This window comes from Cladophialophora bantiana (assembly GCF_000835475.1).
Source record: "Cladophialophora bantiana CBS 173.52 unplaced genomic scaffold supercont1.14, whole genome shotgun sequence".
NCBI classification, from domain to species: domain Eukaryota; kingdom Fungi; phylum Ascomycota; class Eurotiomycetes; order Chaetothyriales; family Herpotrichiellaceae; genus Cladophialophora; species Cladophialophora bantiana.
Genome location: NW_015971588.1, coordinates 854,202 through 880,635, shown reverse-complemented (window position 1 = coordinate 880,635; position 26,434 = coordinate 854,202). Strand labels below are relative to the sequence as shown.

The 26,434-nt window shown below is 51.1% G+C and overlaps 10 protein-coding genes across 10 annotated transcripts; 4 read left to right on the top strand and 6 right to left on the bottom strand.

Annotated features, from left to right (window-relative positions):
- Nucleotides 1-133: 133 nt before the first annotated feature.
- On the bottom strand, nt 134-3,418 carry Z519_09114 (uncharacterized protein; the record flags this gene model as incomplete). The annotated part of the gene is made up of 7 exons (XM_016766839.1): nt 134-1,136; nt 1,236-1,493; nt 1,609-1,720; nt 1,767-2,348; nt 2,396-2,684; nt 2,724-2,869; nt 2,923-3,418. 7 exons carry the CDS (start codon nt 3,416-3,418, stop codon nt 134-136), a joined length of 2,886 nt encoding a protein of 961 aa, XP_016617137.1.
- Nucleotides 3,419-3,979: 561 nt separating this feature from the next.
- Z519_09113 (uncharacterized protein) lies at nt 3,980-7,096 on the top strand (the record flags this gene model as incomplete). Its single annotated transcript, XM_016766838.1, has 3 exons — nt 3,980-4,402; nt 4,489-4,739; nt 4,909-7,096. The coding sequence occupies 3 exons, from the start codon at nt 3,980-3,982 to the stop codon at nt 7,094-7,096; spliced, it is 2,862 nt and encodes a 953-aa protein (XP_016617136.1).
- A 2,512-nt stretch (nt 7,097-9,608) lies between these two features.
- Nucleotides 9,609-10,445, top strand: Z519_09112 (uncharacterized protein; the record flags this gene model as incomplete). Its single annotated transcript, XM_016766837.1, has 1 exon — nt 9,609-10,445. One exon carries the CDS (start codon nt 9,609-9,611, stop codon nt 10,443-10,445), a length of 837 nt encoding a protein of 278 aa, XP_016617135.1.
- A 166-nt stretch (nt 10,446-10,611) lies between these two features.
- On the bottom strand, nt 10,612-12,913 carry Z519_09111 (uncharacterized protein; the record flags this gene model as incomplete). Its single annotated transcript, XM_016766836.1, has 3 exons — nt 10,612-11,677; nt 11,725-12,470; nt 12,818-12,913. The coding sequence occupies 3 exons, from the start codon at nt 12,911-12,913 to the stop codon at nt 10,612-10,614; spliced, it is 1,908 nt and encodes a 635-aa protein (XP_016617134.1).
- A 1,548-nt stretch (nt 12,914-14,461) lies between these two features.
- On the bottom strand, nt 14,462-15,913 carry Z519_09110 (uncharacterized protein; the record flags this gene model as incomplete). The annotated part of the gene is made up of 1 exon (XM_016766835.1): nt 14,462-15,913. One exon carries the CDS (start codon nt 15,911-15,913, stop codon nt 14,462-14,464), a length of 1,452 nt encoding a protein of 483 aa, XP_016617133.1.
- A 255-nt stretch (nt 15,914-16,168) lies between these two features.
- Nucleotides 16,169-17,910, bottom strand: Z519_09109 (uncharacterized protein; the record flags this gene model as incomplete). Its single annotated transcript, XM_016766834.1, has 3 exons — nt 16,169-17,209; nt 17,260-17,559; nt 17,629-17,910. The coding sequence occupies 3 exons, from the start codon at nt 17,908-17,910 to the stop codon at nt 16,169-16,171; spliced, it is 1,623 nt and encodes a 540-aa protein (XP_016617132.1).
- A 375-nt stretch (nt 17,911-18,285) lies between these two features.
- Nucleotides 18,286-19,187, bottom strand: Z519_09108 (uncharacterized protein; the record flags this gene model as incomplete). The annotated part of the gene is made up of 2 exons (XM_016766833.1): nt 18,286-18,643; nt 18,781-19,187. 2 exons carry the CDS (start codon nt 19,185-19,187, stop codon nt 18,286-18,288), a joined length of 765 nt encoding a protein of 254 aa, XP_016617131.1.
- A 432-nt stretch (nt 19,188-19,619) lies between these two features.
- Z519_09107 (uncharacterized protein) lies at nt 19,620-20,500 on the top strand (the record flags this gene model as incomplete). Its single annotated transcript, XM_016766832.1, has 3 exons — nt 19,620-19,682; nt 19,741-20,229; nt 20,294-20,500. 3 exons carry the CDS (start codon nt 19,620-19,622, stop codon nt 20,498-20,500), a joined length of 759 nt encoding a protein of 252 aa, XP_016617130.1.
- A 2,988-nt stretch (nt 20,501-23,488) lies between these two features.
- Nucleotides 23,489-25,161, top strand: Z519_09106 (uncharacterized protein; the record flags this gene model as incomplete). Its single annotated transcript, XM_016766831.1, has 5 exons — nt 23,489-23,669; nt 23,722-23,969; nt 24,019-24,822; nt 24,883-24,926; nt 24,978-25,161. The coding sequence occupies 5 exons, from the start codon at nt 23,489-23,491 to the stop codon at nt 25,159-25,161; spliced, it is 1,461 nt and encodes a 486-aa protein (XP_016617129.1).
- Nucleotides 25,162-25,601: 440 nt separating this feature from the next.
- Nucleotides 25,602-26,300, bottom strand: Z519_09105 (uncharacterized protein; the record flags this gene model as incomplete). Its single annotated transcript, XM_016766830.1, has 2 exons — nt 25,602-26,034; nt 26,140-26,300. The coding sequence occupies 2 exons, from the start codon at nt 26,298-26,300 to the stop codon at nt 25,602-25,604; spliced, it is 594 nt and encodes a 197-aa protein (XP_016617128.1).
- Between the last annotated feature and the right edge of the window lie 134 nt (nt 26,301-26,434).

The window sequence follows — 26,434 nt, the reverse complement described above, 5'->3', positions numbered from 1 at the left end:
AGGAATACCTCGACGCCCCGTTCCTCGGGTTATGGGGGTGAAGCTTATGGCGAGTGTCATTGTCACAGATTTGAATTCAGCCTATCTGCCCAAAGCTGTGAATGCCGCTCTCTCAACAACTCCCTCATCATCCTCATCGTCGGTGCTCGTGGATCTTTTCATGTCTCTTACAATCATTTTTCCGAGCGAAAGCCTTGCCGCAACGTGCACATTCATATGGTTTTTCACCTTTATGTACTCGTTCATGGTCTCGTAATATCGATTTGCGGACAAAGCTCTTTTCACACTCTCCGCAGGGATACTTCGCGCGGCTGCTTGTAGCAGGCTTCGTTTCCTTGAAGAGGAGAGCTTTCATCTCCGCATCCGCATGAAAGTTTTGCATGTGGTTCTCGAGTTCTTTTTTCGACCCAAACCCTAAGTCGGCTCCGGTGCAATCCACCTGGTCGCATTGAAATGGTCGGTCGTGCCTATTGACATGCTTTTTCCTGCTTTTTCCATCAGTAAACCCTTCGTGGAAGTAATAGCAAGTCACTTTCGGGCATCGGAAAAATTTGGAACTGTAATATGACTCCAGCTCCTTGCGATCTTTCGGCGTCAATGTCTTGTTCTTAGAGAGCTCTTCCAATGACGTTCGTATTTTATCCATCGCGGTCCGAAGCCTCTCCAAGCTAATTTCATTGCGCTTTTCCGAACCCTTGATCTCGTGCAGTTTTATATGCGTCCACAGGGACAGGAATACTTCTTCAGCGCCCTCGAATGCCGCAAGCACGCGGCACACCCCAGGCTCCAACCTGAAGACATTTAATTGCATGCCTTCGGCTTCGGTACGACTGGCTTGAAGGTCGAACTTATACTGCTCGGTAATTTTCTCCACTGCCTCCCAGAGCTCCTGCACCACCGTCTCGTACATTTCGAATTGGATTGCATCAACGTTACTGGCCAGTTGACCGAGTATCTTCTTAAAGTGGTACATCCACTTGGCAACTGCGTAGTCCGCAAAAGCATACGAACCGTTGAGAATATATGCCTCCAAGTCATCTCCGTCGAAGCAGGGGAAAGCAAGGTACTCCAAACACAAGCTCGCAAGCCGGCATTCCACGGCCAAAAGATCGATGTGTTTTGACTCCGCGATGTACCTATTGACAATTAGCCCAAACAGAAGAGAGAAAAAAATAGTGAGGAAATCTGCCAGCTTTGCTATGAAGTCTACAGCATCTCAATCTTGTGAAACATACCTCTTTGCTGTGCCATGCACGAGAATTACACGGTTATCGCACTCAGTTACCAAGGGTCCGCAATATTCATGGGCTGATTCAGGGCTCCGACGTTTCTTATTTACTTCTTGTTCATCCAGAGATATTGACATTGCACCTTGTATTTCGTGCCATTTGAGTGGCCGAGCAGCACAAGTCATCCACCCTAGAAATTGTTGAACGAAATCCCATTCGTTTTCACCAAGCCGGCTTTTGATGCGTTTAATGATGCGATCGTATCTGGTGCAAAAGGTTAACCCTGACAAAAGATTTGTTCGTGGACTTTAGATGACTGCAACCAGAGGTGAACCTTAACTACGTACGAATCGGCGAATCGGAGACGGTTGATACTCACACTTCTGCCAACTCCTTTGGAAAAGCCTCAAATTTGACTTCCTTTTCAAGCCTTTCACGCGTGGGTTGCTGGTACAGGTATTCCATGACCAGTTTAGCGAAGAGAAATTGACCTTTTGAAATTAGCGATCTGTTCCATAAACGACAAAGTATCCATACCCGCTGCGTTACGGCATGTGAGCCACGTTAACAGAGATGAATCGTCGTCGCTAAGATCGAACTTTGTCTGGATCTTGGCTGTCCAAGCTTGCACAAATGTGCGGATGTCCTGGCTGTTGTCTTCGCGTTTGATTAGGAACTCGTCTGCCGACGATAATGCTCTCCGAATATCAGGCTCTTCCTGGCTGATAATGAGGACCCGAAGTTTTGACGGCTCTTTGGCGTCAATTTGGTTGACCAAATCCGTTAAAATCTTTAGTATCGACTTCCGTTCCGGCATTTGGCATTCGTCCAGCCCATCGACCACGATGTACTGACGCTTGCCCTCTCCGGAAACGGTTTCGAAAAGGGGCTTTGCGGCGTTGTCCGAAGTCAGGACAGCTTCGAGGCTTCGCTGCCGCTGTTCATGAAAATAGGGCACAAGATCCGGATACCAATCAACTTGGTGAGCGAGAAGGCCCTTCAAGATTTTGCCACAAGTAGTCCCCTCAGAGTCATCATGTCTACAGTAAAAGTACGCGGTTTGGGCTTGCTGTTGTTTTCTGCAAGCTTCAATGATGATCGACGCCAATGTCGTTTTCCCTAGACCACTTCAGCTGACATTTATCTTGGAGTTGTAAATTCCTCACCAGCGCCTGGAATGCCGTGCATCCACAGAATTGAGGACCGTGGAATGTCATCCGTGAGCCAGCTTGACACCTTTGGATGCTGTGTGACCCAGAGCCCGGTCTGAGGATAGTCCTCGCGGGCTTTTAAAGCTAATGCGTGGTAGTCGGAAATAGGAGTTCCGGCTATCCAGACACGTACCGCGCGCAGCTGGTCAGCTCTGCGATCCTCTTCGGCACGTTGAAGTTTTTCTTGCGCGACACGCACTTCCTGCTGGACTTTTCGAATTTCCTCCTCCACTGTCTGGATATTCTGAATTCCCTGCCTCATGTTCTGAATATTCTGAAGCACGTCAGTGCGGTGTTTCTCATGCTCGGAAGCCTGTAGCAGGATGAATTGTGATTCGATCAAACGCCTGTGCCGTTCAAGATTCCTGAGAATTCCCTCGAACTTTGATCTGAAGTCACCCCATGATGATCGAAAAAACTGTCGCCACTCTCCAGGAAAGTTAGTCGGGGGCACGACAGGGGGTTTACAAACTGTTGCTCACTTGAACGGTTGAGGAAGCTGACTGCGGGTAGATGGAAATCAAGAATGTCCGTATACATCATTACAAGCACCTTTTGCATCTTCGGACATTTTGTGAAAAGTGACTCATACTGCTCGAGCAGAGGTAATGCTTCGCCAATTTGCTCGTATGCTTCCAGAATCCTATCAAGGGAATTCGCCCAGGTGCTTGACACCTGCAGGAGAAATTTGAGCGGGCCCCAGATGAAAGCAACGATATCACTTGTGTTGGTGAAGACTTCGACGACATTGCCGAATTGCTCCATCGCATCCAGGAAGCGACGAATTCGAGTCAAATTGCGTAGTTCCCGCTGTGCAGTCTGACGGTTTTGAATTTCAGCGAGCGCCGCCTCGACATCTCTGAGAGTTGTAACCTTGAAGCTTTGCAACTGCTTCCCGTCCAGATGACTTTTAAACTTGGTCAGCGCGACTTCGAACGCACCAGGTCCCGCTGAAGTGGCTTGTGTTGGGGCAGACATTTCGCACAGGAAGGGTATAGAGCACAACGAGGGTCAACAATTTGACTAAATCTTTATGGCTTCGTGGCCTTTTGCTGCTCAATGTCCCCAAATCGAGCGAGTCATGCGCAGGGTATCTCGAAGGCGGCTTAATGGATTCGAAAAGTAACAGTAAGCACGAACCGGTGCCTTGAGCCCAGTCGATGACACCGTTGAATTGTCCAGGGAAGGAGTGTGCAAAGTCCTAGAGGCCATGTTAAGGAGGAGCACGATCAGGCTGAGGGTCGACACAGAACGAGGCGCAGGCGCAGACGCGAGAAGGCAGACTCGCTTGCATGACAAGGCGTCCACGCTGAGGCGGAGCCAATCACTCCTCAGCCGCATTGTTGTGTAGCCTCATAACCTTCCTGGGAGTCCCCGAGGCTGGCATGGCTGGCTTCTTTGTCGCATTGATGTGTTAAAGCCAATGCGGTAGCATTCAGACACTGATGCCAGGTGGTAGTCAGTGCCGTTGTTGTTTGGCACTTAAGGAGGCACCTTTGACTGAATGCGTGGTTCAGGCTCCACCCCCTGTGAGACGCTATGACATCATTGAAACGTTCGGCCGACTACATCGACCAGCTCGATCAGCCTCATCAGCTCGATCACTTCCAATACCCTGACCATTGCGGCGCCTTCTCGTCTCAGCCGTTTTCTTCACAGCAGTCGGAGAGCTTTGGTGATGGCCCAGAGCCCCATCTAGATGTCGGCGCTCGTGACTGGAACAATGTCTGGAACGAATTGATCGGAGATCCAAACATTAACGCTGGCATTCTCAATGTTGAAGAGGGGCACGAGCCATCAAATACTTTCTTTCCTGCCATCCACAATGTGCAGGACGACATTGAAACCTGGTTAGCAAAAGACCTGGGAATAGCTCCCTTTGGAGATGTAGATGAGCTGCTGGTAGGTGGAGGAGACAGAGGCTGTCAGCGGCAAAATGGCTTCAATCGATGCTATGGCATGGTAAGTGAATTCCGTCGCCTCCCAAAAGCCCACTATGGCCGAATAGACTTCACCCTGAAAGGCTCAGACTAATACTTCTCGCACAGATCTACCGTGCAAAAGCTAAGCTTGAAGGGGACATGCGTGAGGTTTCGCAACGTCTCAGGGGTAATGTGCCTCAGACCCGGACACATTTCATCCTGGACGTCGTTCTCGACGACGATAGTCTGTCCATCTGCATCCCAGATGGCATGCGGATTGCAACGCTCAATTTTCATTTGACAGAGTCATTGGTGGGACACGTAAAGTCCCAACACATCCGTCTTGAAGCGCTGGTCCATAGAAGGATGATCTTCGAGTAAGTGTCCGGCCCGAGCAGGTGAAGAGGCATTTACAAGCTATGTGGCGGAGTGATGTCTGCTTTTGACTCGGCCCCTCCACTTCTCAAGCGTCAACTACGTTTACATGACTATCTCTTCCCTTTAATGCTGTCCCGAAAATGTATAAGACAGGACTGACTCATTCAGAGATATTGGGGCCGCCAAAAAAGCGAAAGATGCGCTTACAACTATCAACATCAATGTCTATGGGACTGAAGAGTCACAGACTTCTATTGGCCATGATTTCTCCGTCAAGAAAATCTGGCTTCAACGGCCCGATTGGGTGAGCCCACATTCAAAATATGACAACCCGCATGTCTTGAAGTTGAATACAAGTCAGCAACAGATTGAGCCAGAAATACCTAGTCAAACTGAGCAGTCCTCTAGAACCTCTGGCTTTCAGGATTCGGTTGAAAAAATGTACTCGATGCTGACGCGTGATTCGCATCTCAAGGGCGTGGCTGGTGATAAGCGCCTCCGTACACCACTTCTTCACCATCAGGAGAAGGCTCTCGACTTCATGATACAGCGAGAGACAGGTCCTATCCCAGAGGAATTTCAACTATGGGAGCCTACGCTCATCGAATCGGAACCCTGGTATCGCCATAAAATCACAGGGATAAAATCTCGGACGCTGCCAGTCGAAGCTGGTGGCGGTATTCTAGCAGACGAAATGGGCATGGGGAAGACCTACTCGATACTAGCTTTGATCGTCAGGACACTGGACGAGGCAACGATATGGTCCAATGACCGGGATGTGCACATTGCGGAGGACATCCTCCCCAGCAAAATACCTTCGAGGGCGACATTGGTGGTTGTTCCATCCCCGTTATTGCTGGCTACATGGGAAGATGAGATCCGGAATCGCGTCAATCAACACTTGAAGATCCTGAAATATCACGGTAATACGAGAACCAAAGACTCCAGAATCTTGGCCGATTGTGACATCGTCTTGACAACATATCATACCATTATCGCAGATAAGCACAGAGCCAACCCTGCCACAGAGGTTGCCTGGTATCGCATCGTTCTGGACGAGGCGCACTTCATACGACGAAATTCTACCTTTCTATACAAGGGCGTTGCTGAACTAGACGCGAAATTTCGCTGGTGTCTTTCCGGCACTCCCATACAAAATACTCTGGATGATATCGGTTCCTTGTTCACATTCATCAAGATATTCCCGTTTGACAGACTGGCCGTCTTCCGCAAATACATAACAGTCCCATTCAACGATGGGGGCATCAGGCGCCTGGAGGGCCAACGCAATCTCGTCCGGTTGTTTGACTCAATCTGCATTCGGCGTACGAAGGACTACCTAAATATGGCCGTCCCAATCGAGACGATACACAGCATCCAGTTGTCGCCTAAAGAGCGAGATCAGTATAACAAGACAAAAGAAGACATGAAACGAGCGTTGCATCATCTCGTGGTATCTGAGAGCCAGAGCAAGTTCAGCATGTTCCAAGCTCAACTTCAACTGCGGCTTCTCTGCAATCATGGGACTTTCCAGCACCAGTTCCATTGGGCTAAGAGCAGGAACACGCGGGATTCCCGAGAAGACGCGTTGACCTCTGTGGGGAGCGATGGAGAGGCTAAGTGTTCGGCGTGCGAACAGACAGTGTACGGCATCCTCCCGAACCGGGCGCTAGGCCTGTCTGACACGTGTACACATATTCTGTGCAAAGAGTGCAAAGAAGGCACAGGCGACAACTGTCCAGTGTGCGAGGCGACGCTCCGACCTTCCAAAATTCAACGTCACGCGTTGGGAGTAGGGGAGATATCCCAGTCCCGTCTGCACCAAGGCGATCTCCGCTCCGAGGGCTGCTCATCGAAGATGATCGCACTCGTGCAGGACCTCGCCGCCGCCGCCGCAGCAGGCGACAAGAGCATCGTCTTCTCGTGCTGGACAACCACTCTGGACCTGATCGGCCGACACCTGCGAGACCGAAGAATGACCTTCGAGCGCATTGACGGCGAACTCAGCGTCGAGCACCGCCAGCAGGTGCTCGCACGCTTCGAGAGGGACCCGTGGATCCCCGTGCTGATCATGACCACGGGCGTCGGCGCCTTTGGGCTTAGTATCATCGCCGCCAACCGCGTGTTCCTTGTCGAGCCCCAGTGGAATCCCAGCGTCGAGGCCCAGGCCATCGGCCGCACCATCCGCATCGGCCAGCAAAAACCCGTCCTGGTCACCCGCTACGTCGTCCAGAATTCCGTCGAAGATGACATCCAGCAGTTGCAGCGGCGCAAGCGTGGCATCGCCAAGATGACCACAAAGGACATAGAGATAGCCGATACGTACATCAAACCCGAGTATACGGCGTTCAATTGATCCTCGGGCTGCGAGGGGCATTTTAACCGTACAGAATGATACGAACTATATTTGAGTGAGGACTGGGACGAAAGTAATAAACGAAATTAATGACCCTTACGTACGTGCGTACTAGCTCTTTCTCTTGCCTTGATGTCTTTCAAGGCCGGATTTTGCGAGCCGAATGAAGTTCACTGTGCACTCACGCGTCGAATACCAGGCTGGCGAGCATCGACTCCATACGAAGAGTATACAGAATTCTGTAGCAATACCGAGCTTTCAATTTCTTATTGTTTCCATACTTTCTGCTACACCTCATGAGCCCTATTCGGCGGTTTATTCGATAATTCCCTGACTCCTAAGTTCTGCAAAATGGGAGCAAGTAAGGCGCAACATTCTCTATGTCTTCGCCCAAGAAACCCCTCAAAGAAATAAGGAACATGGAAAGAAATATGTAGGTGCCGTAGTGAACGGCGAGTATGTTCCCGCCACCGCTTGAAATAGAATCCTGCTGTTCGCCAGAGCGAGGTTGCCCATGTCCAAGTATTGGTTCGATGTGGACAGATTCACGAGAGTGGAGGCAAGATTCTCGAGGAGGCGGCTAAAAGATTTGTCCGACATCAGGGCGCCGCAAGGCTTTCCGGTGGGCTCACTCGACTCGATCGCAGCCCAGTCTTGATTCGATACCCAGTAGCAATTGGCCAAATCGTCGGCCTAGTCCCTCAACATGACTTGGTCGCCAAGTTGCCTCCGGTCCCGCCTGTGCCTGAGTGTTAGGCGTCATTACAAATTCAGAACACGGACTGCTGGGTCGAGGTTGGTTGAAGTAGTGGCAAACCTTTCAGGCGATATTCGGGGAATGACGAAGTTCATACTTGGTAGGCACCTCGCCCTTTGCCATTGCTGGAATTCCACCTCAACTGACTCAGTCTTTCTCAGACCCAGGTGGGGATACTGTAATTTTCGACCTCCAGTGGTGACTACTAGGGTTGTGTGTCCGCTCTTGATCCGTGTAGCCGGTCATTGCGACTGCCGACTGGAGACTCCGACTGCCGAAAGCTGTGTTTGAGGAAAATTTTGCTCCAGTTCTCCATTGAACAGTTCAGTCTCAAGGAGACCGACGCTGTGGAGCTCAGCAGCCTTGGTGGTGCGCGCTCACCGTATTTTTTAGACGCAAGGGCCATCGTGTGTTCACTCAGTTTTCCATTCTTCGTCCCGTAACCATCTTGCAAGGAAAAATTGAGTGCAAGTCGGTTGTGGCCCAAGTTGGGATATTTTGTTTTGGTGTTTTGGAGCAGCTCCCCTCGCAAGCCCACGCGTCACCTTGATTGACCGCGAGGATCAAGCTAGAACATTGTCCTAACCTTCGCGCAGGTATTGGGCAGCAACTGTGGACTTCAGGTCTGCGCCGGCAAGAGGGCCGTCTCACCCCATATCGGCTTCCGGCCATCCTCTGTCTTTTAGGAGGGAGGTCTCTGTCCTGGTCGACAGAGCAGGAATGGAGTTGCAGGTTACGCAAGTAATTGCTCCTTGCCGCCATTCTCCTTTGCCCTGCATATGGATTGATTTCTTACTCCCTCGCATGCAGGCTGATGCTCTGAGCCCGGAGGGCGGAGACACATCCGAACCATACACTACGTTGAGACAAACGATTATTGTACGTGGAGCCAGTTGATGAATCGACCACCCTTCTCTCCCATGAATGGGACAACCGGCAGGACCGACTCGCACATTACCCTGGAATCAGCGGTCAATGCCCCTGGATTGGTCTCGTCTCATCATAGCCACTCTGGCTTGTGGGTATCCTCCAGTTGGGGCACTGACATTGTGCTATTGCCACCGACCGCATTTATTATCCTTTGATGGGCTTTGGGACGATGGCCATTGGAGTCTTGTTCATCTGAGAGCAAAAATTTACCCTTTTGTGAATGCCAAGGTAGAGCCTCCAAGCAACTGAGCCCTTCGGAAAGCTCAAATCAGCCGACGATCCGACCATGGACCAGGAGCGAGTCGAACCATGGTTCGTTGGAATGAGGTCAGTCGCAAGTCATGCTACGGTACTCGGGGTCGTCCGGTAGTCGGACAGCCTTTTGGTGAGATGCCAACAGCCGCGCACGCCGGCAATCGAGGGATTAAGTGGCAAGATCGCTTTTCGGTGCGGGAGTCGGCCGATGTTGTGATTCGTCCAATGCACAAGGCTCTGGTATCGACGCATAGCTCATACTGTATTTGTAGCGTAAATGACAGTATTCTTGTCAGATATGCCCTCGGACTGTCATCTGGGGATCTCGAAGGTGAGCAGACACCAGAAGCCTTGCAGGATAATGGGACCAGGCCTGCGTAGAGAGGGGCGAGCCCAGCAAGGTGGTATTCCCAGTGCTGGGAATGCCGATGCGCGGTTTCCACAAATACTGGCGGGTTTCTTGTTCGCTTTTGAGAAACACAACACTTTCTTCTCTCACCAGCAAGCCAGTTGGAAACCCTTTTCTCAAGCCGCGGATCTCGCTCATTTTCACCTCGCTCCACCTCAGCAATGCCTTCCACAAATGATGATAGCAGCGTCTCGAGCGCGACGAAAGAGCATGACCATCCAGCGCAGGTCGACCTTACCATCAAGCAATCACAAGAGAAGACAGTCGCGATACGGCTGAAAGAACACTTGACAAGCCATGTCCGAGTAAATATTCTCGCCGAGACCGAACTCCTGATCCTCACTTTCTGTACGGGAATGCAAGATGCAACAACCTTCCCGGATTACCATTGCTTTGCCTCGAACCAGACTGGAAACACGGTCATGCTGGCAATGGCTATCCTCCTGCCGGACCTGACTGGAAAATTATTCAAGACGGAAAACATTGGGGTGGGTCTGGGGTTCTTCCTGGCTGCAGGATGGATAACAGGGCAACTGGGTCACGTCGTCGGCCCTCGCTCTCGTATTTGGATCGTATTTTGCAATTTGATCCAGAGCATACTCGTCTTCATGGCGGCTGCCATTCAATACGCTTACGGTATCGAGCTGGAAGGCACAAAAACAATGGTGGTTATCGGCTTGCTGGCTTTCGCGGCAGGGAGTCAGGTCGTCTTATCGCGAGCGTTGGCGATCACAGAAATCAGCACAGCGATGGCAACGGCTGCATGGGTTGATCTGCTAATCGACCCTCATCTCTTCGCGGCGAAGAATCGCCCCCGAAACCGACGAGTAAGCTTTCTTGCTGCCCTTGTGGCGGGGGCTTTCTTCGGCGCAGGAATATATCGAGGCATAGGTCCAGCAACTTCGGTCTTGTTTTCGGCTATTGGTAAACTCATCGTGACTCTCATGTTCTTGTTCAATAAGGCAGAGAAGGCACAGGAGTCCAGAAGTATCGTATGAGAGCCGAGCATGTGTAAGTTGCAGTGACTCCGCTTCGAGCTGGCAGCATTGCGAGAATCCTTGTCGACAGCATTCGTAGCGCAGGCGCAGGTTGATCTGCTGATTTGAATGAGTATCAAGTTGCCGTTGATTGCGGTGAGGTTACACTGGGGGGGGGGAATATATGCTAGAAATATTCGTCGTCTAGATCTTGAGAAAATCCATATGTTTCCAACGTTTCGGGCCATCCCATCCAAGGATTGAAGGCGAGGCGCATGCCGTCCAGCCACTGGCCCTGATCTTCTTGGGCGTAATTTGTTGGCTCATTGCTTCCGCTTTCAATCATTCGATCGGGTTGTTTGGACTGTGTTGATTGGGTCGCTCCAGGGACACTCTGAGAGCGGAGGATTTGAGGGTTTGGTTTGACATTCATAGAATTTCTTACCAGGCGCTGCCTTTGCAGCCTTGAGGACGCGGTCGAGGCGCCGTTGGAATGGTGCTCCCTGGGCGGTGCAGGGCTGGTGACTTCATTACTGTCGTCAACAAAATCTGCTCGGCCTATTAGACTATGGATTGCTAGTCTCTGTCTGGTCCTAGCTTCATCTGCGAGCCTTGATAAATGATCCTCCAGTACTTCTTCAGGATGGGGTAGTTGTATGCCAGCATTGGTGTTCTGAGACGAATGCCGCGCGATGAGCATCTCGAGTTCTTTCTTCATCGGTTCGACCACGGGAGAGGTGCGAAAAAACCTGTTCATGATCGACTGACAGAATCGAGCTTTCTCCAGGGCGGCGGGCATACTCAAACTCTGAGTCACAACGTCCGTTTGAGCGCTAAAGAGGATGATTCGGGCACTATGATACGCACAAATTGCAGTGTCAAAGTCGATTGTCAGGACCTTACACTGCTCTGAGAATGCTGCGAAAATCTGAACAATTGACAATGCGTGATTTAAGCACAGGGTACGCCTGCGGAGGATGTCTTCACGATTAATTCCTTCCATGGCTGAAGGAGGAGCGGCTTCTCGGTACCCTGTCAAAAAGATTCGGTAAAGATCAGTATACGCTTGGTGCCAACATTCGTGCACCATAAGGATTCGGGCCGGTCTTTCACAGTAGGAGAATATTTTGGGGTTATATCGATCAGAGTCGGCAAGGCTTCGATATAGGTGCTGCAACTCATCTTCAAATCGCCGCACCATATGCATGAGTTCCCCAGGTGGAACCACGGAAGAAGCAAGCCGGCGTGTCAATCTGGGTCAGTCAGCGCAGAGCCACCAATTCGACAGCTCACGGTATACCTCATGATATCTGTTCTTATTGCGGCAAGTCTTATACATGCAGCGTAGGTGCCGATGCGCTCAGGCCTATCGAAGGAAGTTGCTCTGAGCGGGGCTGTCTCCACAGGTGCATCCTGCTCGAAAGCCGTTTCTGGACATGGAAGTTGAAGGAAGACGTTTTCCGGCGGACACGTCTCGAATTCTCGCAGGCCGACAGAAAAGTTGCCATCGAGGGCAAAACACGACCACATCAATCGCCGACGGACTTCTTGGGCCAAGAAACGTAGTTCAGGGCGTTCATAGTTCAGGCGCAGCGCAACGGCAGATCGACCAGCCAGTGCAGCGAGCATAAAAGCTCTCGAGAAGTGACCTACTTCCACCCGGTATCGCACAATCAAGATGAGAGCCTGGAGCCGAGAAGTTGAAGGACTCTCTAGATGTTGTAAGAGGAAGTCTTCGGCCCTCTGAGCCCACTGGGCACTCAACTCCCGAGCGTATGGCTCAATCTTGAGACGTTGACTTGTCACCGCACAGATTGCAAATGTCAAACAGTCTTCAATCGTCCCCTCGTGACACCTTTGCATGACCGATCGTTTGTGCAAGAAAGCATACCAGGGAAGCGCGTAGATGTGCTGGAAATACGCCTCGATCAAAGAAATGATTTCTTGGCGGTTCGGCAAAGCGCCATCGCTCGATAGCGGAGTTTGGCCAACTTCGCTAGCCGGCTGTTCCAACTGGGATGGGAATTGCGGTTGATTTTCAGGGCGCTGCGCAACAGCAGGCGAAGGTAAGCTAGAAGTCTGCGGCGTCCGATGCGGCCTTTTGAGGGCAGGATAGACGCAAGGTCGATTCCTTCGAAGACAGTTGGAACATGCAGGAGATTCTCCGCCGCACCGAATCTTCTGAGAACGACATTCTGTGCAGGCACGAATCCCGCGTCTTCGCTCTAGCTGAACGAGGGATTGGTCGCCTGAGGGCGAATCGCCCGCAGGACCAGCTTCTCTCGGTTGAAATGAACAATCAAACCTCAAGCGTTCGCAGTTGCGACAACAATTAGGACGCCCGTCGCAACGCACCTGCCGTCTAATTTCAGCCGCTGGCCAAACAAACTCACAATGTCAAGAGCGATTCGTCCTCCGCTTACCTTCCGAGCACGACATTGCATACAAGTGGTCTTGGACTTCCTCGAAGTCGGGGCCATTTCATCCATCTTGTGTCGCACTCGTCTCAACAGGAATTGTTGCCGGCAACGCAGACAACATTATGCGAGACTATAGATGTTATCAAAAAATAGACGAGACGGTGCTGTTTCAGTCAGATGGGCCACAGCGCTTTTTGTTGAACAAAGTTCGCAAACGCGTGATTGGAAGACCTGGTTTTTGAGAAGTTTGAACCTACGACAGCTTTACGGATATGCTTCTCCGTAGAGCTCGGCAGAGCACTTATACCGCAAAACGCACTTTGCGTCTCGCGATCATTTCCATCTGAAACTGATGCCTCATTCCTCTCTGTGTGGTGCCACATCTGCTGTCCTCATCAATGTGTCCTTGCCATGTACGCTCTCCTCTTTTTACGGCTCTTAATAGGCAATTCTCATTCCTGAACCCAAGTATAAGACACTTTTGCCAGATATTCTCTCAATGAGGACCAACTGGTGCATCAAGGGGTTTTTCGCAGCAGCCCCTTATTTCTCGCTGCTTTGCTCCTACATTGCCATGACAGTACCCAATCACTAGTCCACAGATCAAGATCAACTTCCCACTCTTGCTCTTGCCGTGGAATACTCATCTTGGGACTCAACACCTGCTCAATCCCACCACGCGCTCCTCAGTCTCCTTGCTGTGAGAACCACGCGGACACCTGGGGACCGTTCAGTTCTGCAAAATCGAACAGAAGCAGGAGTTTCGGCAAAGCAGTCAAGCCAAGAGCCTCCACATTGGCTGCGCAAGAGCTGTGACGAGAGATACGTGGTATCAGAAAGAAAACCTTGCTCAAGAGTGTCGGCATTTCATATTTGGCCGGCCCTCCAAGATACTCGACTTGGTGGAATTGCGAAGGACGTGCGCATGGGATTGAATCAACGCAATCCCACGGCGCTGCGCCCCTGCGTAGGGTCATCGCATACAGTAAAAGAGAACGGGCATTTGGTCGCGTACCCTGTCCGGATACACCTACTTTCCATACCTAATATTCACCTTCAGATTATCACTCTTTCTACGAGTACCTTTCTCGAAGGCTTTGCTTTCTGACCTGACCAGTGGATGGTGTGGCCCGCGCATTCATTGAGGATGACATTGACAGAACCAACGGATCCTCAGCACAGAACCACCCCAACACACAGAACTCTATCTCAATTACCTTCTCAGCATTCATGTCTGCTTAATCTGCACAAGGATATAAACCCTTGCCTCCCTCCCTTTTCTGTGCACTTTCTCTCTCTCCACATATCATTATCCTCCAATTATCCTTATCATATTCTTAACATATTCTTAGCCCAACAAGTCAAGAGCGGTGTCTCTTGCAACAAATTTTGGAACTAAAACATTGAAAGCATTTTTTTTGTTGCTTTCAGTCCAATCCTTTTCATTATTGCTTGTCTTTGCTTTGTCGCAAAGCTTTGGAGAAGAGGAACGCGGTTTTATTCAAAAGCGCAAAACGTGGCCGTCGTGTTCGAACATCCCATCCCCATATACGTATCCGTCGGTTTAGAAAGTTGATCGAATGGATGCAGGAGGGCCAGGAGAGGGAGTTGTCTGGTTTACGCCAACCGGAGGGAGGTTTCCTTTGAAATCTGCCTCCGCAAGAGTTCGATCTGGTGCTTCAGCTTCCTCCACAGGATGTAGTCGTTCAAATCCTTGTCCCTGAGCAAGGCATCGACGCGACCTCCACAGTCGATTTCCAACAAATCCCACTGTTCGTGTAGCTCTTCCATCTTCTCGTCCTTTCCAGAGGTTGTTTCTCCTCCACGGCCTCCTCCGTCCGTCTCTCTCGCAATCTCCAACAGTGCAGTCACAAACGCCTCCTGAATGTACGCGAAGGAGAAGTCGTCCGTGATCTTGGCGGCCGCCGGACATATCTCGTCTGGAAACTCAATCTCCTTGTTATCGCGCAGCTTCTTCTGCCAATACTTGCAATACTGGACCCGCTGCTGGAAGGTCGGGTTGTCGAACAGATACTTCCGGTCGAACCTGGACGGGCGCTTGGCGATACCGGGGTCCAACCTGTCGAGATGATTTGTGCTGCCGATCATGAAGATGCCGTCGTTCTCGGAGAGGCCGTCGACGGCGTTGAGGAAGAAGCTGCGCACCTGGTCGGTGACGAGGCTGTCGAGGTCTTCGAAGACCAGGTAGCAGGGCGCTTCTTGTCGGGCCTTCTGGAAAATCGTGTCGATGCTGAACTCTGGTGGGAAGAAACTTACCAGCGACTTCACGTACAGCGTCGGGACCGGCGGGTCACGGCTGTACAGAGTGTGCATGGTGGCTTTGATCGAAATGGTCTTACCATTCCCCGGCGGGCCGTAGAAAATAACGCCTCGCTTCCAAGGAACACCAAGATGGCTGTACTGTTCCCTCGAATCGAAGAATCGTTGGACTGTGTCGATGAGATCATCCTTGAGTTCCTTGTCGAGAATAACGTCCTCCCAACGAGATTTCATGATGCTCCGATACAGGAGCGCATCCTTCTGCCAGTAACCCTTGTCGAACACCCACACCTCGTCATGCAGGATAGATTCCCATCGTCCAACGGTCGCTACCAGGGTTCGCGCTGCCGCTTTATCGCCCAAGATATACTGGTTCCGGACTTGCGGATACGACAAAAGCCCGTCTCGACCGTCAACGAAGTAGACCAAGAACGTTAGGTTCCCCCATTTATAGATGTAGCTTTCGAAAAAGACCTCCTCAGCGACAATACCATTGCCGCCGTCCATGCGCTTGACTGGTGGGAGAAACAAGGTCCATCTGAGCGAATCCGGCCAGATCTTGGGGTCAATATTGCTTTGTTCAAGAACCTCGATCGAGGCATGGCCAGCTGCAGCATAGGCCTTCAAGTTGCAGTTGAATTCCGGGACGATAGTGATGGGTACGCCGGGATGGGCGTTGGAGATGGTGTCAAATATGACCGCGTCAGTGTCGACGCGGGACGCTGTGGCGTTGCGGAAAAAGGCGCCAGAGACCGATTCCATGGCTTCTTGAGCATTGTGGAAATCCATTGGTCTTATTCGCCCACAGCCGCTGGGACGCTTCACTTGGGCGCTTTCAAAGCGCCAAGGTCGTGAGCTACAAATCGAAGTAATAGGCGTGGTGAAGTAGTACGGACCATGGAGAGGGGGGTTATTTGGAGGTGTAATATTTCCTGCCAGGCACCAGCGTTGATCAGCAAAGGAGCTTTCGCGCTCTGGGTCGATCGCTTCCAAAGGGGGTTTCAGTTGCACAGCCCCAATCCTTCGAGCTTGGGGGCCAAAGAATCAGCCTCGTGGTTTGAAGACCCAGTCGATGATGTCTCGGGAAACGTCCTCATTCCTGAATAATGCTCTGACTTGGTCATCAATCCACGAGAGCGCAGTTTCACGTGTCTCTGCCATCTTTTGCCGGTATTCGTTCCAGAAGACGCCTTCTTTCCTTACATTTTGAAGTGCCTCATGAACCATATTTTCCAGCTTTCCGTTCGACCGGACCCCTTCGTTCAGGATTCTGTGAATGTCATCGATCATCACACAGCTCAAGGACATGAGCATCCGTGGGTCAAGTTGGGTGTTGTCCGACCCTCTCTCCTTCAGCAAACCGGATTCCAAACACAGGTGGCAAAGCTTCCAGCATGTGAACATCTGCACAATTCGGGTTGGATGATACTCTTGTTCATATAGAACAGGATGTATTGCTCTGACAAATGCTCCCGAGTGCAAGAATGCCTCTGAATACCTCTCGGAGTCGAGTAGCCCGAGGAGCAATTGCTGCCGCAACTGAGGGTAAGGGTACCGGTGCAGTGGCCAGCCTCTCGTTTGTGCCAAGCGATGCATGATGTGTTTGATGCTGTCAATTTGGGTGTGCTCAAGTCCGCTTTGAGACTGCAATCCTATGAAGAGTTGCTCTGCCTGGTCGCCAGCCTCCGCAATTATGGCAGGAGTCGCTGGTTGCAATGGATCTGGCACCACGACATTGATGAGCGGATGAAAACTGTCTCTAGTAGAGTGTCGACCTCTGGAGCACAAACTGCAATTGCAAGTGAAGAAATACCTATCTTTCAGTTCTTCTTGTCTTTTGTCAAAAGGGAAGGTTGTGTCAATGTAAGAAAGCGTAAGTTCCTCGTCTTTGGCAATTGGCCGCAACGCGTTGAAAGATATGTTTCCGTAAGGTGGAAAGTCCTCTTGAGCGCCCACCGGCGGGATGTCAAATCTCACGAACACATTCGGATCACAAGAGTGGTTCAAAAGGGCTGGTGTTGGGTGGAGGATTAATCCCAAAGAGTCGAACGTCGGATTTGTAAGAGTAAACGAGTTGATGAGCAGCTTGAGGGTTCTCAGCTTTACTTCACGACAGGCGCTGAAGGCATGCTTACCACACAAGCCAGGCGAAGTATCGTCTCCTCACTGTGGTCAGTACCACAATAGGATTTAATGCCTTTCATCATTATGAAGATTTCCTGACAACGCTTGCCTCCCGCGTTCAGCAAATCTTCCTGATGACTCTCTAGTGCCAAAAGCTGATCCCATTCAGAATGGGGGAGAAGATGTGCCTTGTGCTGCTTCAGTAATCGAACAATAGCTCTGACTGTGCTAGGAAGTATCCGAGGGTGCAATCTACCGTAGAGCTTACACTCCAGCCGATGATACTCTGACCACGCCCGAGTCTGGCACTTCTGCATACGAAATTAGAACACTATATTCCTGAGTTCTCTTGTCTGAGGGCAGCAGTGCGACAAACGTACCTGGCCACAGAATTTGGCCACTTTGCACCCGCTGCACGTCTTCAACGTCCGGCTTTTAGTCATGTCAAGAGGAAGACTGTGGTCTCCAGGGGAACTGTAGCAGTAATAGCAACGGGTTTGTAGTTGCGAAGTGTCTAGTGCTACCATAAGCGGCCGCGCAACAAAAAGGACCTCTGACTTGGGTGCGATATCATGTACTGCAAAAATACCCTTTCCACGATCTGGCGACTGTTTTGTGTAAACTGTTGCGGCTCTGACCTCTTGTTTCAAGGAGGTTGCCATGATGAAGAGGGCAAGGCTTATGGTGTTATCAATCCTTGTCTACTGTAAGATACGCGGTTCACTGGCAATGCTCAGTCTCGAATTTTATGTCGCCACCTAGATTATTCGCGAGTCGAGAACGAAAAACCTAATGATTGCCCTGTCTCCCTTTCCGTCCGTTGGCTGGCCTTTTTCTTGGCATTTATCAGGTTTGCCTATCGTAACTAGAATTTGGTGCGGTTTAGTCAAAGAGACCGCCTATGAGCATTGCATTATACGGAGTATGCGTAAAAATCGTACAAGAGTTATCAAACTCATCGAGGAGAATGTTATATTCGAAACCCAAGAGAAAACAGTCGTCACTCGTTCCGCCCTTGTCTGAACCACCAATTCAACTCACTTTGACGGGTCGATCACTCCTACCGTCACTCCACTCCAGCGACTCTCGTAGCTCTCGAGGTCATCCGCGATAAACTCTGCATTCTGCTCAAGCGTGGTCTCATAGCGTTGAGCATTCATGGCGCACAAAATCACCTTCCCGATCAAGGGGATGTGCTTGACCCAGGAATCTCGCCATGACGGTGGAGACCAAGCGTTGCCGATCAGCTTTCCATACAAACTTGCCGTAGGGACCTTGATCTCTGAGCTTTCAGGGGTCATGACAGCCGGGCAAAGCAGGGACCAGTCAATCGTGTTTTGAGGGAGGGATCGAAGAAGCTGCAGGTTCTGGCGGTGTTCTAGGTAGATGGGAATGCTGCATATTGGTTCTTAGAATTGTTGGAGTCGATAAATCTTGGAGCCATTCTTCCCTCCACCCCCGAAGAAAAGGGGACAAAAAGAACGGCCGTGTATGGGGGCTCGAGAGATGTCATTTGTGAAATTTGTACTTACTAGTTCGAGAGCAATGTTTCTGATCCGGGGAAATATAGCGCTCCTAGGCCGGCTAAGAGCCAGGCTCTCAAGGGTTTCTTTCTCTCCGCCCCCGCTTCTCGTGCAGCGTCCACGACGGCGCGGAATATTTTGGGGAGGTCACTTTTCCCCCAAGGAGGCAAGGCCGCTAAGCCCGCAGTATTGACGACAGCATCACAGCCAGCGTCCAAGATCGCCCTCTTGATTGCCGCTGAATCCGTGGCGTCACCCTGAACAACGGTGATTTGTTGGTATACGGATGCTGGAATGAGAGACTCGAGTTTATTCGGGGACCGTACGAAGGCAACAACGCTGTGGCCATGTGTGAGGAGGGCTGCGACGAGGCGAAGACCCAGATTGCCGGTTGCGCCAAGGAGAAGGACCTTCATGGTAATGATGAGTTGCGGTTGAGTTGCACTGGCGGTATGGGATTGACGCTGGGTGGGTTTTCGTGGCTTAAGAGCACTCCGTGCAATTAGCTGGTACCTGTACAGAATAGAGGACTTCGGTCGCGGCCAACTTGGAAGCCGGGTTGTGTTTCCTCCCGTCAACCGCCGGAATGGAGTTGCACCGCGCGCTAACTTTGAAGGCGGAGTCGAATCAAGCCGCCACCAGGGAGGGATACACTCTTACTCGGTGGCTGTGTCCATCAATTTGTCAGTGTCCGTGTGCAACCAAAGTCCATGACAGTGGTTTACGGTGTACGGTGCACAGAGTACAGAGAACAGTATATTCTAGTCAATATATCTCTCGCCAACCTCCTGCAACTGTGGGTTGGCAGCGGGTTTTACTACTTCATTCTAGACGAGAAACTGGGCAATATGTCTTCTCAGTGGGCGGATGAGCCGTATTCCCTTATTTCCACACTTCCATTCTCAAAAGATGTACGTTTTTCTCATTTCTCTGCTGGAAAGGTTGTATCAACTGAATGTATCCTCGTAGTCCTCACATGCGGCATACTATGTGGCGACGCAGATGGCGCTCGCGCACAATGGCATCCTCCGAGGGCTAAACTCGATCTACCTCCAAGCGCTGCACATCCCCCGTGAAGACCTGGGCACGATCCGCGACTTCTTGACATATTGCCAATGCTGGGGTGAATCCATGCACCACCACCACGATGCCGAAGAAGAGGTTTTCTTCCCAAGCATCGAGCAGATCTCGGGTGTCCATGGAATCATGGATCGCAATATAGAGCAACACCGAGCATTCACACCCGGGTTTGACCTGTTTCAGGAATACGCGCGGACTTGTCCTCCTCAAGACTATGACGGAGCGAAGGTCAGGAGCCTGATCGAAGGGTTTGGAGAGTCATTGTCTCGACATCTGCGTGATGAGATTGACACTCTACGAGCTCTAGACGCGTATGACAGCGAGCGTGTCCGGCAGGCTTACAAGCGTCTGGAGAAGTGCCTAATGGCTACGGACAATGTTAGATGTCCCTGTGGTGTACAAGCATAACCCATCAACTGCCACTGACCTGATGCCGTCTTAGTATCGAATCGCACCCCTCGTATTTGGGACCGCAGACAGAAGCTTCGAAGGCGGGTTGCATGACTTCCCATCTGTCCCATTCTTTGTGCCGTGTATCATCCACTATTTGTTTGCGAGGCGTCATCGCGGCGCCTGGCGTTTCAATCCGTGCACGATTTGGAGGGATCGCAGGGAGTTGGCCTTCAAGGGTGCAAACACAACGACTTGATTGCGTGTGCCCCAGCTCTTCAAGACTAAGGTAATACGAAACAGCTCTCAGCGAGCGGCAGGTTGGCATTTGACGGATCGGGAGACGAGTAAGATCCGTACAAGTACTTCGTGTCATCGGCCAAATTGCAAGACCGCCCTAAAGAAGATCGCGGCGAACAACTGTGGAAGACTTGTAACAGCAGTCCGCGGTCCACCAAGGAGCATCACGAGTTTCATCGTCTTTTTACATAAAAAGAGTTATTTTACTTGCTGGCACTGACTCATTCTGGCCTGTCTATGTCTCAGGTGACCCCCAATTCCCGCAATTTTCTACCAACCCACAAGTTAAAAGAAGTAGGACCACCACGGCGGATATTCTACGACCTTGGAAGAGGTTCGATCTCCCACGTCCTACGTCTCCTACGTCCCCTACGTCCCAGGGCCATCAGCAATCATTCAATATCCATGTCCGCTAGGTTATTCGATAGGTCCCATGGCGGACTGCCTAGACTTTGGAGTACCCGCTTGGCGGAGCTCAGTGTGGCTGGCACTGGACAATTCCATCCGCGCTGACCGTGTAATGTACGGTACGTCGGATGGCAAATAGTCTTCTCTGTCGGACTCTCGTGCTGTGGCATTCTTGGGAATGGGCTCATTCGCTCACGTTTCAGCTCTACCATCTGGTCGCCTCTCCTCCCCATCATCGGCATCCATTGCACTGTATTCTCGGTCTTCCACAGCTAGATCGGGGGTCTATTTCCGCAAACGGCCCCTGTGGGACAGCCTGGTATTTATTGTGATCATAGGACGATGGCAAGGGGTCTGTTGCATCTTGATCCGAATTTGACCTCCTGGATCGGTGTGGTATCTCGGGAACGTGGTACGGGAACAGGAATGAATCGCCTCAATGGCGAGGAATGGCTGCAATAGCTCAAGGTGTTGTGTCTATCTAGTGGGCTGTCTCTCGAGGAGTAAGTCTGAAAGATGAAGGAAGAGAGGGGAAGAGAACTAAGAACATAGGCCATGCCAAGCCGTGCTCCTTCCGTCATGTGAGAGTCATATCATGTGACAATCGGTGTCCGGTGGGTGGCTGCTCCTCGTCGTCGTCGTCGGAAGAGCAAATATGCACCTAGGATCAAAAGAGCCATAAAGACCACGTTGCCAATGACGCCGCCGACGATCTCGCCATCATGCTTGAAGATGGATGAGAAGTTTCTGACGGGGTTGCAGGGATTGACACGGTCACTGCGGAAGTTGTCTCGATCCTAGGGACGTAGTGCCGGTCGAGGTAGCCGCATTAGTTAATTAGAGACTGCTTACAGAGGATGGGCTCTTACTACCAGTAGAAGTACTAACGGAAAGCGAACTCGGCGAGACTATAGTCTCTATTGAGGATATAATTGTTGGGGAGGCGCTGCCGCTCGAGCTGCTAATAGATGGGGAGCTTAAGCTGGAAACGGCCCTAACGGAGATGCTGGAGGAAATGGGGCCTTGGGTAGTCGTCGAAGGCCTTGAACTCCTTGATGGCAACGAAGCGGTAGCAGTGAAGTAGCGACGAGAGTCGTTGTGGGAGACCCGATCGAGGTGACACGGGATGAAGTAATCCCCGGAACCGGCCCTCCTGTGGAGGCAACACTAGTGGTACCTGACGACGCGAGACCGCCAGTGGAAGATGTACCGTGGGATAGATCGAGTATCCAGCTAGTTTGAGAGCCTGTTTGATCGACCGCGAAATCATGGAACGATGGCCTCGCTATGGTTCAGTGGCAGCCTTCTTGACACAGGTCAAACGTCTATATAAGGGAATGAAGTCGCTGAAAGGACAGATAGACAGCCATCTCTGAGAATAGGCCCATGTCCTCAACCAGCTAGACAGTTCTTAGTCTCACATTTAGCATGATCTTTCCTAGGAGCAGTTTCAGAAGCCGAGAACACTCGTATTTAGTGGAATATTGGGAGGTTGACGTTCGAGTGAGAAAGAGTAGCGAACATCGCTCGGCACCGGCAAGGCGAGACTCGGCCTTTTACAGAGTATTTTATGGATCATCCAGAGGATGAGTTGAGGCAATAGTAGACTCGCAATTTCAGGTCTTACATCTACAAAACCATCTGATCCCGACGCGGGATGATTATGCTTCAGGGATGAGAATTTGTCCATGTGTACTCTATCCAACATCAGCTAGCCTGACTTGATTGGTAAGATTGTACAATATCAAACCACGCTGCGGAGACGTCTATTGGAGGAAGCGGGACAGAGTGGTGAGCTGAGGGTAAGAGGGTATATTCACGATTACAGAGAACAGGCGTAAGAGGTGGTCACCTAGATTCGAGTCGCCATGAACCGGCCAAGTATTGGCGTTGGCGTGTACACAACTTACTCCAGGAACACTAATATTACACACAAGGCCGTGGATACTTGCACTGGTGTCACTCATGCGGTTCAGGCCCGTCTCATCCCTATGGTCATCACAGCCTTCGTCGGGTCAGAGTTGTCCGAGCCTTGCCCAGAGAAAAAAGGCAACCTGTCCGATTTCCAGCGGATACACCGAGTTCAACAACTGGACCAGAGTTGCAAGGTGATAGAGATGATGGGGTATAAATTTTGAACCATTTTTCCGGGGATCTCGTGAGGTATCATACGCCTCCGTTGTGCCTTTGACCATCGTCGCCAGATTTCGAAGGTCTTCGGTTTCCCAGAATGGCATGTCCATGCGAGCCTCCCACTCTCCACTGAAAGCAATGTCGAGCAATCATTGGCGCTCTGCAAGCTACCGACTCCGCTTACCAGGAAATACTCTACACCATAGGGCGACTCGATGAATCGTATAAGTGCTCCACATATCGCGAATATCCGAATCTTGGTGTCAACCGCCTAATGGCAAAGACATATATAAGTTAGAAGGTCGCCGTGTGCCAGGTGCCGCGCGTTGCGAGCTTGTCGATTAGACTCTTTTGTTATAAGTTGTGGCCTTTTGAACTTGGGTTGCCTCCCCCAGAATCTGTCGTGATGTTGTCCCGGGAAGGATACCACTGGAACGCCACGGAAGGGCTCGTGAAAGGTCTTCCATGCATAGGGAAAATAGAGCCGCCGTCGAACCTGCAGGGCGAGAATAGTTCGGGTTATGATGTTGTCGTCCTCGGAGCTGGGTACGCGGGCCTCACGGCTGCTCGTGATTTGACTCTGGCCGGTAAGATAAGCGTACCTGCAAAGCCCAATGCCGGTGTGCTGATAAGGACCAGGCTATCGCACGTTAATTCTAGAGGCTCGTGATCGCATTGGAGGCCGCTCATGGTCTTCGAACATTGGAAGTTACCCTTATGAGATGGGAGGTACCTGGGTGTCGTGGCGTCAACCGCATGTTTGGAGAGAGATCTCACGTTATGAGATGCGTGATCAACTCGAAGTGTCACCAAACCAGTCGACAGGCAAGAACTTCTCTACATTGATGACCAAATATGGGCAGAGGGACATGGCTCACCATGAAGAGGTATGAGACCGTGGTGGTTGAGAAAGACTAGTCTGCTGATCAGCCTCAGGACGCACTGATACAATCAGCTCTTCGCAAGCTCGCCAACGTTGATGATGTGGAAGGCAAGAAGGCCATGCCATTTCCGCACAACGAGGGTTTTGTGCCAGAGACGAGTAAACTCGATTCGCTGTCCCTGTCCGACCGCTTGAAACAAGTCGAACATTCACTCTCTCCGGACGAGCTTGCCGTTGCCAGAGAATGGGTTCTAGCAACCAGCGGTGGCACTCCTGAGAACACGAGTTTCTATGAATTTCTACATTGGTGGGCACTTTGTGGGCACTCATACCAAGGCTGGGTTGAGGACATGATTAAGTATAAGTTCCGCGGCGGCCAGTCAAGCTTTGCCATCAAGTTCTTCCAGGAAGCCCTCGCCACAGGCAAGCTGGCTTACGCATTCGACAATCGAGTGACCAGCGTTGTTGATTCCGGGAAGGATATCACCATCCAGACGGCGTCAGGACTGACCTTCAGGGGTTCAAAGGTGGTTTGCACCATTCCTCTGAACGTCCTGCACACGATATCATTTTCGCCACCGCTCCCTTCAGCCAAGGCACAAGCCATCAAGATCGGCCATGTGAACAAAATGTCGAAGGTGCATTGCGAGTCCCGGGGGCTCGATCTCAGGTCCTGGACCGGGCTCAATTCGAGTTGCAATCCACTAACCTTCGCATTCGGGGATGGTATCACCCCAGACAACAATACACATATTGTCGCATTTGGGCCAAGTGAAAACCAACTCCATCCTGAGCGAGATGTAGAAGCCACCAAGCGCGCGTTGCAGAACCTGACCAGAATGGATATCAAACGACTGGTAAATTCTCATCACTACCCATCCGGTGCGACCATCATCCAACTGATATACTTTGCGCAGGTTTTCCACAATTGGACTGAGGATGAATTCGCACAAGGCGCATGGTACGCACTATTAGCAATGGGTATGTGCACCAGCTAAAACTCTATCTCTAGGTTCTTCTCGGCCCCCGGATTCATAACCAAGTATCTTCAGGATTTGCGGGGCTCCCACGGGAACATCTCTTTTGCAAACTCGGATTGGGCTGTTGGGTGGAGAAGCTTCATCGACGGCGCAATTGAAGAGGGTACTCGAGCCGCACTAAACGTCCAGCAGTCGCTCAAGCAGAAAACGGTCTAATGGGCTAGTCACTCCCTAGTCCGACGCCGGGGAGTTCACCCAATTTATATAAATTTAGTTGTGCAACCTCTTGTGCAAGAGAAATATTTATGCACTTCTACATCTGCTCTTCCAGACGAAACGGCTAGGTAAGACATTTCACTCGGTCTCGCCAAATAAGGTAACGACAAAGGAGCAGGATCGAACTGGGTATCAACGAAGCTTAGATTAGCATACATCGCCATTCATGATTTACCAGGCGTGTTTATGACTATAGATCTTTGAAACCCCTTTGATGCTTCGAGGTATTTCAACATCCTTGTTCCTTTCATTGCTTGAAAATGTCACGATATACTGGGTACTGATTCAGACCAGGCGAGTCTCTGGACTTCCGCTTACTGCTGCTTACAAGTAGATACAGATTTTTCAGAACGCGGCAAGACTGACACTCAGCATCCCACTCAGTTCTGTCCCTTCTTAGCTTTCGCCGCCTTCTTGGCCGCGATCTGAGCTTCGGTGTGACGAGGCCCCCGAGATTGACGCATGTTTGCCGCCGCCTTCTTCGCTGCAATTTGCGCTTCCGTGTGGCGAGGCTCTCGCGATTGACGATGCTTGGCCGCTGCTTCTCTGGCCGCGATCTGTGCCTCGGTGTGATGTAGCTCTCGCGATTGACGATGCCTGGCCGCTGCTCCCTTTGCTGCAAGTTGCGCTTCTGTGTGATGTGGCTCTCGCGATTGGCGATGCTTGGCCGCTGCTTCTTTGGCCGCAACCTGTGCTTCGGTATGGTGTGGGTATCGCTTATCGCGAGCTTGATTGCCTTTCGCCTTTGCTGCCTCCTTGGCAACAATTTGAGTCTCGGCTTGATGGCGACGCTCGATATCGGATATCACTGCCCTGGCAGCCTTTCGACGCCACGGAAACCAATGGACGCCATCTGCTGTTAGCTCGTGCTCATTGGAGTTGCGTTCGGATTTCAGTTACCCCATGTCTCCTTCTCACATCTCGGCCACGAAGCTCAGCTGTGAGTCCAGAAGTAATAGGCACAGAAACCAAAAAGCCAAAGAGAAAGGCCTGGGTGACCGAAAGCCTCGCGTATGTCGGGATCGAGAGGAAGCTATTGCCTGGACCGATGCAACGAGGTTGGATGATTTGCAGGACATTGTTGGACCGTAATCATAATGAAACACGGATCTTTGGGCATTGCCCGCATGAGATAGAGAACTGAGTGTTTCCCATTAGACGTCTCTTGTGTCTGGGCCAAGTGGATATAAGGAGAAAGTATATGGTACCATTT